At 49.9% G+C, this 16,880-nt stretch overlaps 1 protein-coding gene across 7 annotated transcripts; it reads left to right on the plus strand.

Annotated features, from left to right (window-relative positions):
• Positions 1-15: 15 nt before the first annotated feature.
• LOC130678886 (SURP and G-patch domain-containing protein 2-like) lies at positions 16-15,112 on the plus strand. Of its 7 annotated transcripts, XR_008993059.1 has the most exons (6): positions 16-207; positions 9,392-9,453; positions 11,678-11,814; positions 12,477-12,597; positions 13,044-13,137; positions 14,843-15,112. XR_008993059.1 is itself a non-coding variant. In XM_057490039.1 (5 exons), exons 1-4 carry the CDS (start codon positions 156-158, stop codon positions 12,595-12,597), a joined length of 372 nt encoding a protein of 123 aa, XP_057346022.1. In that variant the 5' UTR covers positions 16-155; the 3' UTR covers positions 14,843-15,112. The 7 variants fall into 7 exon arrangements, 1 of the variants encoding a protein (XP_057346022.1); XM_057490039.1 differs by lacking the exon at positions 13,044-13,137; XR_008993062.1 differs by lacking the exons at positions 16-207; positions 13,044-13,137 and adding an exon at positions 1,709-1,801.
• The last annotated feature ends 1,768 nt before the right edge of the window (positions 15,113-16,880 follow it).

The following is a 16,880-nucleotide window of genomic DNA, read 5'->3' on the forward strand; positions in this document are numbered from 1 at the left end:
CGGAAAGGTGTAAGGAAGGACGACACCCTCTGGCCGGAGGGACTGAAACCACAAATTGCCAGAAGGCTGATTTTTTCTTTCCGGGAGGAAAACCCCCAGGCGTCCGCGCAGTGAGGGGATGGTGAGCCGAAGTGGACTACACCTCCCATGTGGCAATGCGCACTCTAACTGGCCGTCTCTGTTGGCGCGGGATCATTGTGGGATTGGGTGAGTCTGGAGGTGGACGATCGGGATTTTACAGGTAACATCCCCGACCTTCTCTCAGGAGCTGGCCCGTGTTCTTGGGGCTCCGCGTCGACGCTGCGCCTTCTGGTCGCGCGTGCTGCGACCCGCCGGCCCCTCTCCCCAGCCCTTTGGAAGTCCAGAAGCGGCGGCTTCCTTCTGCACCTCCCCCGTCTCTGAAGACCCCAGACCCAGTTGCTGGCTTCCCGCCTGGTTTGCTGAGGGCGCCCGGCGTCCCGTGCAGGCTGCCACCGGGTCGGCCCTGCAGCCGCTTTCCGAAATAACCATCTTCAGAGCTGCCTCGGGCTCCCTCCCCGAAAGAGCGGCAACTTGGGGCAGCCTTGCGTCTTTGTTTTTGTAGCACCGGCCGCCGGGCCTGGGTCCAGCTTTCTGGAAAGGCTGCTTTTCCGAATTGCAGTAGGTCTCCCTGTACACACGTTCCCGGGTGAAGGGCCCCCACCGGTAACGATGGCGAACCTCCTGCTTCTCTTCCGGGTCTTCGGTTCCCGCCGGTGCCACCCGAGGCCCAATCACCTCTCGCCCCCCCCAAATCCCAGCACCTGGCCAATAGCCACCAGTCCCGTTGAAGTGACACCTCAATCAGCTTATGTCCCTCCCTATATAACCTAGTACTTTTCCCCAGTAAAGTGGAACTCTGGTGAATTGCTGCTGTGTGTCGCTCCTTCCTTTCACGGGGTCCTTCAAGCCCCGACTTCACCGCAAACCTTGTCCTTCCTTCCCAGCGTAAACCCGCCTATACTGGGATGCAGTCACCCATTCAACAAATACTGCGTGCCGGTCACGGTGCTAGGCACTGGGGATGCAGTGGTAACCAACACAGGGCCCTGCCTTCCTGACGGTTACTTCCCACTGAGTTGTCAGGCGGTGCACCCAGAGAAAACAGTTTGCACAGAGTTATAAAGATGTGAGAGAATTGGGTTGCAGGCAGCTGCTACTGGGTGGTCAAGGAAGGCCTTTTTGAGCAGAAGACATTTCAGATGAGGAGATGCCAGCTCCGGGAAGGCCTGGAGGGCAGAGCCTTCCTGAAGAGGCTTCACCGACGGGGCTCCTCTGGAGCCAGGTGGGAGATCAGTGAAGCATGGTTTCTTCCTGTCCTGAGGAACGCTCAGAGCACCCACGAGTTTTTGTTTGTTTGTTTGTTTTCCTCAAGAGTTTTGAGCAGGGATGGTGTGATCAAAATAATGACATTGAAGAATTTCAGGCTGGAGGGTAACAAACGGAGAGGCAGGCCCTCCCCTCTGGGGTCTGGAGCGTGGTGTGTGGGACGCTTCCACAAAGCTCTGTACCAGTTCCTGCCTCTTCTAAGAGTCTGGATTCTCCTTGAACTGGACTTAGACCTTATTCCTGGTGGAACCCAGGGCTTGGCACCTCCAAGACGCTCATGAATGTGGATGTGGGTATTGGGTGATCTGTCAGTGGATGGGCTCACACTCTCACCATGGGGTTATGGGAGGACTTGCACCAAAACAGGAAAAGCCTGTAGGATCTCTTCCAGGAGGGCCTCCTGGAGGCTGCTGGATCCGAGTGCCGGGATCAGGCACCTGAAAGGGAACATCAGGTAGGTGGGTGTATAGTACAGGTAGCTTTGGAAAGAAGATGGTTTTTCCTACTGTAAACGTGTAGAAAGCCAGATTTTATGATTTCTCAATGAAGAAATAAGAAACATTCAAGTTAGCTTAAGACTACCACTTGGATATGTAGTCCTCCTCCCACATCTTTGCTTTGTTTTAGTAAGTTGTGAATGATTGTGTGTGCTGATTTCCTTTCCGCTTTTTAAAAGAAAAGCTTTTCCCCTGCATTACTAGTCTTTAGAACAACATAGTTTTTAGATTTTTTATGCCATAGGATTTATCTTTTAAATTGTGCAACTTAATAGTTTTTAGTACATTCACAGCATTGTGTAACCATGGCCACTATCTAAATCCAGAACATTTTATCACCCCCAAAAAGAACCCTATTCCATTAGCAATCACTCCCTATTTCTCCAACTTCCAGCCCCTTGGCAACCACCAAGATATTATCTGCCTCTGTATATTTGCAGATTTTAGCTATTTCATATAGACATACAGACTTTTGTATTTGGCTTCTTTTATTCAGCACAGTGTTCTCAACATTAATCCACATTGTAGCACACGTCAGGACTTCATTCCTTTTTATGGACGAATAATATTCCACTGTGGACAGAACATGTTTTGTTTATGTGTTTATCAAGGGCCAGCATTTTAAACTGCTGTATAACATCCCCTACCATTTTATGGGTGGTTTTCAAGTGGGGTTCACCGGTTGGACTTCCTGCAGCCTGTCCGTGTTTTCTTGTCTTTCATTGTCTGCATCTTCTTTCCCATCTCTCCCATGTGTGTTCCTCATACACATTGTGAGGACAGGGCCATGGTCACCAGAAAGACCTGTTGTTTAATACTAAAGGCTAGTTATCCACAGAACTTTCTCTTTCATAAAAAATAACTTATATTGCCCTTTTTCTTTTTTTAAGAGAATTTTTATGCGTGCTAGATGATACAAAAAAGAAAGGAGAGGAAAGCAAAGAAAAAGCAGTCATTATAACCCTGCCACCCAGAGACACATGCCGGCTGCATTTTGATGGACTTTTCTAGCAGTTTTTAATTCAAACATATTTTGACATAAACAGGGCCAGACTGTTGATGCTACTTTATATCCTGCTTTTTGTCTTTATTTGTTGTTTTTTAAATTTTTTATTAAGGTATTATTGATACACACTCTTATGAAGGTTTCACATGAAAAAACAATGTGGTTACTACATTTACCCATATTATCAATTCTCCATCATTACCCCAATGCAGTCATTGTCCATCAGTGTAGTAAAATGCCACAGATTCACTATTTGCCTTCCTTGTGCTACATTGTTTTCCCCTTGACCCCCCACACACCATGTGCACTAAACAATACCCCTTAAACCCCTTCTCGCACCCTCCCCACCCACCCTCCCACACCGATACCCTTTGGTAACCGCTAGTCCCTACTTAGAGTCAGTGAGTCTACTGCCGTTTTGTTCCTTCAGTTTTGCTTCATTGTTATAATCCACAAATGAGGGAAATCATTTGGCACTTGTCTTTCTCCTTGTGGTTTACTTCACTGAACATAATGTCCTCCAGCTCCATCCATGTTCATGCAAATTATAGGATTTGTTTCTTTCTTGTGGCTGAGTAGTATTCCATTGTGTATATGTACCTCATCTTCTTTATCCATTCATCTACTGATGGACACTTAGGTTGTTTCCATATCTTGGCTGTTGTAAATAGTGCTGCTATAAACATAGGGGTGCATATGTCTTTTTGAATCTGAGAACTTGTATTCTTTGAGTAAATTCCAAGGAGTGGGATTCTGGGTCAAATGGTATTTCTATTTTTAGTTTTTTGAGGAACCTCCATATTGCTTTCCACATGGTTGAATTAGCTTACATTCCCACCAGCAGTGTAGGAGGGTTCCCCTTTCTTCACAACCTCGCCAGCATTTGTTGTTCTCAGTCTTTTTTTCAATGCTGGCCATCCTTACTTGTGTGAGATGATATCTCATTGTGGTTTCAATTTGCATTTCCCTGATGATTAATCTACAATTACATTAGGAACATTATGTTTACTAGACTCCCCCCTTCACCAAGTCCCCCCCACAAAGCCCATTACAGTCACTGTCCATCAGCGTAGTAAGATGCTGTAGAAACACTACTTGTCTTCTCTGTGTTGCACAGCCCTCCCTGTACCCCCCACACATTATACATGCTAATTGTAATGCCCCCTTTCTTTTTACCCCTCTTATCCCTCCCTTCCCGCCAACCCTCCCCAATCCCTTTCCTTTTGGTAACTGTTAATCCATTCTTGGGTTCTGTGATTCTGCTGCTGTTTTGTTCCTTCAGTTTTTTCTTTGTTTTTATACTCCACATATGAATGAAATCATTTGGTACTTTTCTTTTTCCACCTGGCTTATTTCACTGAGCATAATACCCTCTAGTTCCATCCATGTTGTTACAAATCGTAGGATTTGTTTTCTTCTTATGGCTGAATAATATTCCATTGTGTATATGTACCTCATCTTCTTTATCCATTCATCTACTGATGGACACATAGTCTGCTTCCATTTCTTGGCTGTTGTAAATAGCGCTGCGATAAATATAGGGGTGCATATGTCTTTTTCAAACTGGGCAGCTGCATTCTTAGGGTAAATTCCTAGGAGTGGAATTCCTGGGTCAAATGGTATTTCTATTTTGAGTTTTTTGAGAAACCTCCATACTGCTTTCCACAATGGTTGAACTAATTTGCATTCCCACCAGTGGTGTAGGAGGGTTCCCCTTTCTACACATCCTCGCCAACATTTGTTGTTGTTTGTCTTTTGGATATTGGCCATCCTTACTGGTGTGAGGTGATACCTCCTTGTGGTTTTAATTTGCATTTCTCTAATGATTAGCGATGTGGAGCATCTTTTCACTTTACTGTTGGCCATCTGAATTTCTTCTTTGGAGAAGTGTCTGTTCAGATCCTGTGCCCATTTTTTAATTGGAGTATTTGCTTTTTGTTTGTTGAGGACGGTGGCCATTTTGACAATGTTAATTCTTTGTAACCATGAGCACAGGATAGATTTCCATTTATTGGTGTCTTCTTTAATTTGTCTCATGGGTATCTTGTAGGACTTTTACCTCCTTAGTGAGGTAGGTTTATTGCTAGGTATTTTATTTTTTTGATGCCATTGTAAGTGGAATTGTTTTTCTGATTTCTCTTTCTGCTAGTTCATTGTTAATATGTAGGAATACAACCGATTTCTGTGTATTAAATTGCTGAATTTAGTTACTAGTTCTAATATTTTTTTGGTGAAGTGTTTAGAGTTTTCTGTGTATAATGTCACGTCATCTGCAAACAGTGACACTTTCACTCCTTCCTTATCAATTTGGATGCCATTATCTCTTTGTGCTGTCTGATTGCCTTGGCTAGGACCTCCAGTACTATGTTGAATAACAGTGGGCATCCTTGTCTTGTTCCTGATCTTAGAGGAAAAGCTTTCAGCTTTTCTCTGTTAATTATGATGTTGGCTGTGGGTTTGTCATATATGGCCTTTATTATGTTGAGGTACTTGCCTCTATACCCATTTTGTTGAGTTTTTATCATGAATGAATGTTGAATTTTGTCAAATGCATTTTCAGCATCTATTGAGATGATCATGTGATTTTTGTACTCCTTTTTGTTGATGCGCTACATGGTGTTGATTGATTTATGAATATTGTACCATCCTTGCATACCTGGAATAAATCCCACTTGGTCATGATGGATTATTTTTTTATGTATTTTTTAATTCAGTTTGCTAATATTTTGTTGAGTATTTTTGCATCTATGTTCATGAGCGATATTGGTCTGTAGTTTTCATTTTTAGGGTGTCTTTGCCTGGGTTTGGTATTAGAGTGACGCTGGCTTCATAGAATGAGTTTGTAAGTATTCCCTCCTTTTCTATTTATTGGGGATCATGAAGGAAAATGGGTATTATGTCTTCTCTAAATGTCTGATAAAATTCAGCGGTAAATCCATCTGGCCGAGGAGTTTTGTTCTTGGGTAGTTTTTTTATTACCAATTCAATTTTATCGCTGGTAATTGGTCTGTTTAGATTTCTGTTTCTTCCTGGGTCAGTCTTGGAAGGTTGTATTTTTCTAGAAAGTTGTCCATTTCTTCTAGGTTATCCAGTTTGTTAGCATATAGATTTTCATAGTATTCTCTAATAATTCTTTGTATTTCTGTGGTGTCCCTTGTGATTTTTCCATTCTCATTTCTGATTCTGCTTAGGTGTGTAGATTCTCTTTTTTTCTTAATAGGTCTGGCTGGGGGTTATCTATTTTCTTTTCTCAAAGAACAGCTCTTGGTTTCATTAATTTTTTCTCTTGTTTTTTTATTCTCAATTTTATTTATTTCATCTCTGATCTTTATTATGTCCCTCCTTCTGCTGACTTTGGGCCTCATTTGTTCTTCTTTTTCCAGTTTCAATAATTGTGAATTTAGACTATTCATTTGGGATTGTTCTTCCTTCTTTAAATAGGCCTGGATTGCTATATACTTTCCTCTTAGAACTCCCTTTGCTGTGTCCCACAGAAGTTGGGGCTTTGTGCTGTTGTTACCATTTATGTCCATATATTGCTTGATCTCTGTTTTAATTTGGTCATTGATCCATTGGTTATTTAGGAGCATGTTAACCCTCTAAGTATTTCTGAGGACTTTTGTTTTCTTTGTACAATTTATTTCTAGTTTTATATCTTTGTGATCTGAGAAGTTGGTTGATACAATTTCAGTCTTTTTTAATTTAGTGAGGCTCTTTTTGTGGCCTAGTATGTGGTCTGTTCTTGAAAATGTTCCATATGTGCTTGAGAAGAATGTGTATCCTGCTACTTTTGGATGTAGAGTTCTGTAGATGTCTGTTAGGTCCATCTGTTCTAGTGTGTTGTTCAGTGCCTCTATGTCCTAACTTATTTTCTCTCTGGCTGATCTGTCCTTTGGAGTGAGTGGAGTGTTAAAGTCTTCTAGAATGAATGCATTGAATTCTATTTCCTCCTTTAATTCTGTTAGTATTTGTTTCACATATGTAGGTGCTCCTCTGTTGAGTGCATAGATATTTATAATGGTTATATCCTCTTGTTGGACTGAGCCCTTTATCATTATGTAATGTTCTTCTTTGTCTTTTGTGACTTTCTTTGTTTTGAAGTCTGTTTTGTCTGATACAAGTACTGCAACTCCTGCTTTTTTCTCCGTATTGTTTGCATGAAATATCTTTTTCCATCCCTTCACTTTTAGTCTATATATGTCTTTGGATTTGAGGTGAGTCTCTTGTAAGCAGCATGTAGATGGGTCTTGCTTTTTTATCCATTCTGTTACTCTGTGTCTTTTGAGTGGTGCATTCAGTCCATTTACATTTAGGGTGATTATCCATAGATATGTACTTATTGCCATTGCAGGCTTTGGATTCGTGGTTACCAAAGGTTCAAGGGCAGCTCCTTTACTATCTAACCGTCTAACTTAACTCACTTATTACACTATTATAAACACAGTCTGATGATTCTTTATTTCTCTCTCTTCTTTTTCTTCCTCCTCTACTCTTTATTTAGGTGTTTTATTCTGTCCTCTTTGTGTTTTCCTTGACTCATTTTGTGGATAGCTGGTTTTATTTTGCCTTTAGTTAGTATTTGGTTGGTCTACTTTCTTTGCTGTCATTTTATTTTCTCTGGTGACAGCTCTTAGCCTTAGGCATACTTCCATCTAGAGAAGTCCCTTTAAAATACATTGTAGAGATGGTCTGTGGGAGGCAAATTCCCTCAACTTTTGCTTATCTGGGAATTGTTCAATCCCTCCTTCAAATTTAAATGATAATCTTGCTAGATAAAGTATTCTTGGTTCAAAGCATTTCTGTTTCATTGCATTGAATATATCATACCATTCCCTTCTGGCCTGTAAGGTTTCTGCGGAGGAGTCTGATGATAGCCTGATGGGTTTTCCTTTCTAGGTGATCTTTTTTCTCTCTCTGGCTGCTTTTAATACCCTGTCCTTGTCTTTGATCTTTGCCATTTTAATTATTATGTGTCTTGGTGTTGTCCTCCTTGGGTCCCTTGTGTTGGGAGATGTGGACTTCCATGGTCTGAGAGACTATTTCCTTCCCCAGATTGGGGAAGTTTTTAGCAATTATTTCTTCAAAGACAATTTCTTTCCCTTTTTCTCTCTCTTCTTCTTCTGGTACCCCTATAATGTGCATATTGTTCCGTTTGGATTGGTCACACAGTTCTCTTAATATTTTTTCATTCCTAGAGATCCTTTTATCTCTCTCTGTGCCTCAGCCTCTCTGTATTCCTGTTCTCTGATTTCTATTCCATTAACAGTCTCTTCCACCTCATCGAGTATGCTCTTAAATCCTTCCATTGTTTGTTTTATTTCTGTTATTTCCCGCCTGAATTCATCCCTTAGCTCCTGGATATTTCTCTGTAGCTCCATCATCATGCTTATGACTTTTATTTTGAATTCCTTTTCAGGAAGATTGGTGATTTCAGTCTCATCAAGCCCTCTCTCTTGTGTTGAGGGATTTGGGACTGAACGAGGTTCTTCTGCCTTTATATGGCGATGGGAATGGGGGCCAGGGAGTGGCGCGTGTGTCAGCTGGGAGAACAAAATCGCTTCCTGCTTGCCAGTAGCCTTGCCAGTCTCCGCAGTCTGTGCCAGTTAACCGCACACAGGGAGCAGCCTCTGGGCTAATCCCCTGAGCTGCCGTGGGTGGGGCAGCCCTTGTGATGGCCTAGGGCACTGGTGGGCGTTGCACGCGAGTGGTGCGTGTTCTGCCGTTATAACAGAGCCCCTTTGTGCCTTCCGGACTCTGCGCCCATCTCCGCTGTCTGTGCCGGTCAACCGCACGCAGGGGGACAGCCTCTAGGTTTGGGCCGGTTAGTCGTGCGCCTGGAGAAGCCTCTGTGCTAAGCTGTGTGGTTGCTGTAGGCAGGGCTGCTCCCGGGCTGTTCCACAGCAATGGCGGGTCAGCTGGTTTGCTTGTAGTGCTGGCGAGGGGGAAGGAACGGCAGGCTGCCTATCACCTCAAGCGGGTTTGGAGCTGCGTTGTCACCCAGGGGGTTAGGGCACCTGAAGTTCCCTAAAGTTCCCAGCCTGCTGGGCTGAGTGTGCAGGACGATTTTGTCCACCTGTTAAACCCTTGGCCCTTTAAGACTTTTAAAGCACTTGTTGTTTTTCTTTTGTCCCAGGGCAGCGGCTGTGGGAACTTGTTCACAGTCTCAGTCTCGAACCTTGCTTTTCTGCTCCTCCAGTATCCAGTGCACCATGCGGTGTGTGCCTGTGCTCCCGGGGCAGACCAGCAGGGCTGGTCATTCAGCAGTCCTGTGCTTCCCCTGCCTGTGAGCTGGTGGGGGGAGTGCTCGGGTCCCGCCGGCTCACAGCTTTGTTTCCTACCCTTTTCCATGAGGTGTTGGTCTCTCGGAGATGTAGCCTGGCTCGTGTACTGTGTCTTCCGGTCACTCTTTTAGGGATAGTTGTATTCGCTGTATTTTCCAAATATATATGGTTTTGGGAGGAGATTTCCACCATCCTACTTACACCGCTATCTTGAGAATCTCCCCGTGTGTTTGTTTCTTTCTGTGTCTTTTGTCTTCCAGTTCATGAACCAGTTCGCATTGCCTACGACAGGCCTCGGGGTCGCCCCGTGTCCAGAAAGAAGGTGAGCAAGAGCGTGAGGCCGCACGCACTGAACAGTCAGAATTAGAGTTTCAGAGGACACTGTAGCTTGTGACTAAGGTATACTTGCTCTTCACACTGGGTGCTAGTGTGTCAAGCACCACAGACAGCCTTTTCTCCTGGGGACTGTTTAAAGCTGTTGGCTTTGCCCAAAGCACAGGAGGCAGTATTAGTCCACTCAGTGGTGTGTGGTGGATTGGAGGGGTAAACAGATGATGTCTTGGCTCTTGAGAAGGTCGGATCTGGTGGCTGTAACAGCGGTAAGGGAGTGCCTGATGGCTAGTGGGCCGTGTGTTGCGCATGTACGCATCAACTCCTGGGCACCTGTGGGCCATGCCCCGTCTGCCCACCTGGACGCAGTGAGCAGGGCCGACGTGCAGAAATATGTGGTGGGTGTGTTGTGGGTACAGAGAAGCAAGTGGAGGGGAGACTGGGCGTAGAGTGGGTTCAGAGGTATTACTTAATCTGGGAGGCTGGGGAGAGGCCCCAGGGCAATCTCAGGTTACCAGGGAGCCCTTGTGGCCTCAGTGGAGTGATGGCAGTGGGGAGAGGCCGCCAGGACCCACGGCATGTGGATGGATGTCAGCCCTGTGGCCCCTTCCCTGAGGGGAGGCCCTATGCACCGAAGGTGGGGGTTTGGGTAGAAGATGTGGCTGTTGGGAGCAGCCTGGGGGTGGGAAGCCTGCAGAGCCAGGACCAGGAGGGGTCTGGGGTTGGGTGTGGTTGGCGTGGCCAGGAGTGCAGGGCCACTCTAGGGTTGGCGGGAGCAGGTAGGACGGAGCTGTCGTTGTCTGAAATGGGGACCCCTGTTGGGAGGAGGACAGGTCATTGGAAGGAGATGGGGTACACTCCGACAGCCCAGTGGACAAGGTGAGGGTGCATCAAGGCAGGATGAGGTCGTATGGGACCCGTGGAGACATCGCAGGTCCTTGGAGCTCGGGCACCAGGCAGAGAACCAGGTGAGGTGTGTGCTGGTGTCCGGTGGTACGGAAAGCCTGTGTGGTGGCGCAGACCTGTCCCAGGTGCCCTGTGTCAGTCTCCAGGGCCAGAAGAAGCATCCTTGTGGCCCTGGCACAGCAGAGAGGTTGGAGCTCTTGGCCCTGACTGGCACAATGGGTTGTAAGCTGAGCCAGCATCTGGGGACAGGTCTGGTGGTGGGTGAGGGCGAAGCCAGCTTCAGCCTGGCCCCCCAGTCCTGGCCTCTAGCTCCGGAGCCTCGTTTTGTACCTCTGTAAAGTGGGATGCTTGCATCCCCTGCAGGGAGGAGGCTCCCCAATCCCTCTGCGCACAGCTGACTGGCCCGTGGACCCCAGGAGACCAGACAGGGAGCTCCCTGGACATAGACTGAACACTTGCAAAGATCTGGCCTGGCTTAACGGCCCATCCCCTCCTTTCCCCCCCACACTTTGTCCCCTGCTCAGACCCTGTCCCCCGGCTGCCCTAGGCGAGGGAGGGGCCCTCTCCGACTTCCCAGGCTATCCTCAGCGGGGTGTGGCCTGGAGGAGAGCCCCAAGTGGGTGTCCATGAGTATTCATGAGTGACAGAAATCCAGGGAGCCCAAATTACTGCCGGGGTTCCTGCCCTTCCACCCACAGGGCCCTCAGAGGCCCCCTCTGTACTCCCTCCTCAGTGGGGGCTGCTCTGTGCCAGGAGGGCTTCCGAGACTGCAGAGATCTGGAAGGCCGCAGGAGTCAGTGAAGCCATGGGGCTGGGCTAGAGCAGGGAAGGCCTAGGGATCGACTTCCCATGCGGCCCGTCTCTGCAGCAGGGTCACCCCTTCCCCTCTCCGATTCCAGGGGCCTTCCTGCCTCAGGCCTTGGGCCCCGGTGACCCCCAGCCTAGGGTGAGCCCTCCGGTCATCACAGAGCCACCCTCTTTATCCAGGTCCCCGCTCGGGGCTCTTCCTCCCCACCTGGGCCCCAGGGCCGCCCCCGGCCCCATGGAGTCTCCTTACAGTCTGGCAGCAGGAGTGGCCCCGGGGAAGCCCACGAGGCTGGTCTGACTTGGTTCCGGGGCGGGTACCTCTTTCCTCACAATCTTCAGAAGTCCCAGCCCAGCAGGGGAGTGTCGTCAGGAACCCGGAGGCCACCATGGCTTGACTCTGAGTGTCTGGAGAGTCAGGAGCCATAGGGCACCCCAGTACCGGCCTGCGGCCAGGGGCAGCATGGGACGGGCTGCAGCCCACGTGCACACTCTTCTCTCCTCAGAAACCCAAGGATTTTGACTTCACCCAGCAGAAGCTGACTGACAAGAACCTGGGGTTCCAGATGCTGCAGAAGATGGGCTGGAAGGAGGGCCATGGCCTGGGCTCCTGTGGGAAGGGCATCAGGGAGCCGGTCAGCGTGTACGCGGCAGGCGCTGAGGGCGGGGGGTGACTGTGCCCGGGGAGAGGAGCCTTTCTCTGGGATTCTGCTCCTGAGCCCTTTGACTTGCAACCTGATTCCTGGTCTCCCTTGTGTTGAACATGGCCTCCAGCTAGCAGTTAGTTGTTTTTAACTAAGGGAGTCTTCAGGTGAGAAGCAGGTCATTATATACACAGATGTTTACCTGGCTCTGTGCTAGCACAGACTATTTAAGTGGCTTCTCAGTCCCTGCCATTTCAGCCACCTTCATTATTGCCATAAAAGCTGAGTGGTAATTCTGGGTAGTTATACCAAGAGGCACTTTTCTTTTCTGGGAACCCATAAGCAACCTGGCCAGAGAGGAGAACACAGCCCAGAGTTTAAGCCCCATTAACACACAGCCAGCATTCTATGTAAAACCGAGCCTAGCACCTGCCGGGGGAGGTTTCTGCTCTTCCCAGGGGCTTCTGAGCGTGGCCTCAGAGGTCCCACCAACTGCACCGGTGAGTTCCCTGTTCCCCACTGTGAGCCACGTCTTCACACCCCTTTTCTGTGCCATCACCCTGTCCCGCGTGCCTGTCCCTTCCTGGCTGCTGTGCCACAGCCAGTGTCCCAGTGGCCAGGCTCAGGGCTCCAGGCGGCTAACTCTGTGTTCTGCTCCTAGGGGGACGGCCTCAGAAGGGGAGGGGTTGGGCGCCGACGGGCAGGAGCACAAAGAAGACACGTTTGACGTGTTCCGTCAGAGGATGATGCAGATGTACCGACATAAACGGGCCAACAAATAGGTATGTGAACCCCGGTGGGGCACTCTGCCCACACTGGCGGTCCCGTACACAGAGACGATTTCTCCAGAAGAGTTGGTGTTCCCCACTCTTCAAAAGTCAGACATCAAAATACCACAAAAAGAAAATCAGAAATTTCTGTGAGGGAAACAAGTCTCTGGACACAGACAGGTCTCGCCTCTCACCTTCCAGTTCTGGCTGCAGGGCTCTCGGTTCCAATTGCGCTCGGCCAGGGAGCAGCCCGGTGTCATGCGGGCAGCGGGCGGGCGGCTGGTGGCCGTGCCACGGTGCACGGCCAGCCGCCCCCAGCATCCCCTTCTCGGGTCTTCGCACCTGTTCCTTCTCAAAGGCCTCAGGCCTGAAAACACCCTCATCTTCCTCTCTTTAGCTCCCCTCCCACGCATGATTTCCAACTCAGTTTTGAACAAAATCATTCTTTCCCTGAATAGATGAAAACCATTGGTGAGAAAGATAAGGCTTGAAGAGGCAATTACTCTTAACACGCCACCTCTGTCCCGGATCGGCCCTGCAGCCTGAGCCCAAGTAGGTGTGGCGGGCGCCCCAGCAGCCGCCCCGCAGTCCTGCAGGCCTGGGTGCGGAGCTGCCTCTGCCTTTACTTTCCTTAAAGATACAAACGCACCATTTCCAGCCTGCTTTTGCCCCGCCTCCTCTCCCCAGTGCTTTTGTCATCAGACCCCCTCGTTTCTCAGTTCCTCCTCAGAAGGCGGTGCAGTGCCCCTGCAGTGCTCGGGAGCTGGCTTCTGTCGCTGTCCCCATCCGTCCTGCGGGCACTGCTGTCCCGGCGAGCTCTGTTAGCAAACTTGATGCTAAAACGGGCACAGAATGTCTTCTCATTGTCTCCAGAATTTAAGTTTCCAGAATTTAAACGTGAACAGAAATTGCTTATAGCGAACTGTACTCTGGTACAGCCTGTTGGCAGGAGCTCTGAAGCTCTTTGAGCGAGCGGAGATTCCGTGAGCATGTTATTCCTGAGGTCTTATCTCTCAATGCATCCCCAGAGACTTGACGAAACTTTAGGAACAGTATAACAACAGGTGCATTTAATGGGAGCCATCTTTACACCATGAAGCTTTCCCCAGATGTTGGGGTGGGTGAGGAACCTCCGGGGCCCCTCTTGTGCGTGTGTGGCAGGGTGAAGAAGCGCTTTATTAGCCCTTAGTGTAGAACAGGAAGGGTCCCCTTGGGGTGAGCTGCCCAGCTGGCTGCTTTTTCTAGGTGCATGGTCGCCACCCCTCCATCCATCCGCCAGCGCTCTGCCTCTTGGAACCACATGTGGAATTCAGGCTGTGGGCAGCAGTGTTGACGTTTTAAGTACACGCCCAACAAAGTCGGGAAAACTTAGGATCCTGCTGACGTGACAGGCTTGGGGCACAGCAATGGCCAACCTCATTGGCCACTGTATTGGCTGCTTAAAGCCACAGGCCTTCCCAGCTTAGGCCAGGGTCCTCTGGTTCTTACCTGTCACACCTCCTGTCTCAGGTTGCGTCCCTTCATGTCAGGTGTAGCCCCCAGGGCTCTGCTCGCCTCTGGTCATTTCTGTTGCCTTGGCAACTGGGAGGTCTTTGTGGCCAGGTGGGCTCTGGAGGGTGCCTCCGCAAAGCTGAAGCAGCCAGCCGGCAGGGGTGGTGTCTGGGGAGCCACAGCTGCCCCGGTTCATCTCCTTCCTGACCTCCAGCAGCCTCCTGTGGTGGCCCGGGTCAGCGGCCCCTTGGCCTTTGAGAGCTCCCGTGGGCCCTGAGCGAGGCATGCGTCCCCAGCACAGGCCTGAGCATAGAGAGCTCTGACCAGCATATTCACTTTGTCCCATATGCTCACTCTTGGCTTCTTCCACTTTTATTTGTAAGTAAAATGCTTTAGGAATTCCGGGGGTAGGCGCTGTGCCTGCAGCTCCCTGCCCTTCCTCCTGGGACATCACGCTTTGAGCTGACAGCTTGTGAGCCTTTGGCAGACATCAAAGGGAACACCTACCTTTTTTCCTGGGAAGTTCTCTGAGCCCTCAGGTGACACTCTGTGGACTCCATGCTGGGACAGCAAGGGCACTGTGGGAGCCGGGACGGGGCGTGGCGGTGTGTCCGCAGGCCCGCGGCTGGCTGGGGAGCGTGCACGCCGGCCCTCCGTGCCCGCCCTTGCCCTCTCCAGAGAGGCCGCTCTGTGGGGAGCATGCACTGAACGCGACGTGTGCTTGCGTAGCCTTGTCAAAGTCACAGTGTCTTTTCTGTCATTCTAGTTCCAGGGTCTCTTCCGTGAGGACAACAGGCATCCGGAAAGTGCTAACCTGCCACTCTGGGTGCTTACTGTCTCTGGCTTGTTTCTGTCCCTGGAAATCAAATAGAGAATTTTAGCGTTTTTGATCCTTGGTAAAACCTAGAAGACATTTGTGATGTTACAAAATGGAAGTTTTTGGGTTTTTTCTTCTCCTTTTTTTTCTTTTTAAATCTAAGAAGTTGTGAATGTTGTTAATCATTTAGCAGTGGCAATAAATGTAGAGGAAACCCAATTTTCCAGTCTCTGTCTATGTTTCTTTAAAATCAGAGAAGTTAGGGAACACATGGTGCATGTTGTGGCACCTGTGTGGAACCAGCCAGAAGAGTGCTGCTCCCCACGCGTGCCCTGGACCAGCCAGGACCTGCTGGGTCACTGGGAAAGCCCAGAGGGTGCAGAGAGCAGGGAGCCATCAGGCCGGTCCAGTGGGGCAGGGGAGGGGTTTACTGCAGGGTAGGAAACCCACCTTTGAGAGGGCACTGGGGACACCTGCCTGGCACTTGTGACTCACTTGTCCTTGTCAAGGCCTTACCCGGTCCGCGGTTGGGGTTCCAGCTGTCAGTCAGACCAAGGCCCCCCGCGATTGAGAGGCCAGCCTGAGGGCCGCAGCCCTGCTGCTCTCCCGTATGCCGCCTGGCCTGTGTCTGATTCCTCCATCGACAGCCCTGGCCCTCCGGGTGAGGAGCGGGGGCAGAGGGCACAGCATTTTCACTGGAACAGAGAAGCGAAACCCAACCCAGATGCATGCAGAAGGAGGCCCGGAGCTTTCCCCTCCTTTCCATTCTCACATTAAAGTACAGACCTTTTTAAATACCACAAGGCACCACGCCTGCTGCCTGGGGACTCGGGTCCTCTCGCAGCTGGAGTCTCAGCCGTCTTCGCACGGGGGGGAGCGGGATTTCAGGTGCTGCCTGTGAGGGCGCAACACCTGGCCACAAGCAGAAGGCGCCGCCCTGTGTGCCGTGGGGGAGAGTCGGCCGACCCCGGGCACGCAGATCTCAGATCCCTTACACACAGAGGATGGTGTATATGCAGTTGTATTTTAGATATCACCCTTCTTAAACGTGCAAATTACTCCTCACTGCACATCCTTCTGCCCGTTGCATTTGTCAGTTAACACCAGTTTACATATAATTAACATACACATGTGATGGACTGTCCTGAATTTAGCTTAAGTTTCCTGCCCATGCCATTTGGATTGTTGTCAGGTTTAACGCCTACCTCGTAGAACATTCTGGGTGTAAAGCCCTAGAAAATGGCACTTCTAGGGCCAAGAGGTGCTTCCTGGGGTTCTCCACCTCAGTGCCTCTGGCCACGATATTCCTGTGCCGTGCCATCTGGCTTTGGGAGCAGCCCTGTCAGGGACCCTGTTTCCCCAGCTGTGCCTGCCTGGCAAGGGCAAGGGGGGGCTGTGCACCCCAGAAACAGCAGATGCTTCCCTCAAGGTGGGCTTAACCGGATGGCCCCTGGCTCCCGCAGACTCTTCATGCAGTCCACTCAGGACACGGACCCACTACTGCCCCCCGTGCTTCCCCCAGATCCCCTCACCCTGACCCTGGAGCCCGTGCTGGCAGGACCACGGCTGACCTTGTTCTCAAAGGGGTCGTTGGCCTAGGCAGGGGACCCCCCCCACTCGATCCAGTGACTGTCCAATGCCCATGCAGGGCTGGACGCCCACCCAGGAGGCATCCTGAGGGCTGGGGATGTGCTGGCAGGGGGTACCACAGACAGCCCAGCTGTGGGGCAGGGCTTGGGGGGGCTTCCCCTTCAGTTTCTTCCGGTACAATGAGGCTGTGGGTTTGCAGGGTTAAAACAGTAATCCAGGACCTCCCACGGAGAAGGTTTAGAGGACTGGACTTGTTACTGATCCTTCCACATCCTGTCCTCCTGGGCCTCAGTTTCCCCACCTGTAAAGCAGGCCTTGTGCATGAGGAGCCCCAAGCCCAGTCACAGCATACCCCAACCCCCTGCAAGCTCCAGGGCAGGGCCACACCCCCCGAACA

This window comes from Manis pentadactyla, chromosome 12 (genome assembly GCF_030020395.1).
Source record: "Manis pentadactyla isolate mManPen7 chromosome 12, mManPen7.hap1, whole genome shotgun sequence".
Taxonomy (NCBI): Eukaryota; Metazoa; Chordata; class Mammalia; order Pholidota; family Manidae; genus Manis; species Manis pentadactyla.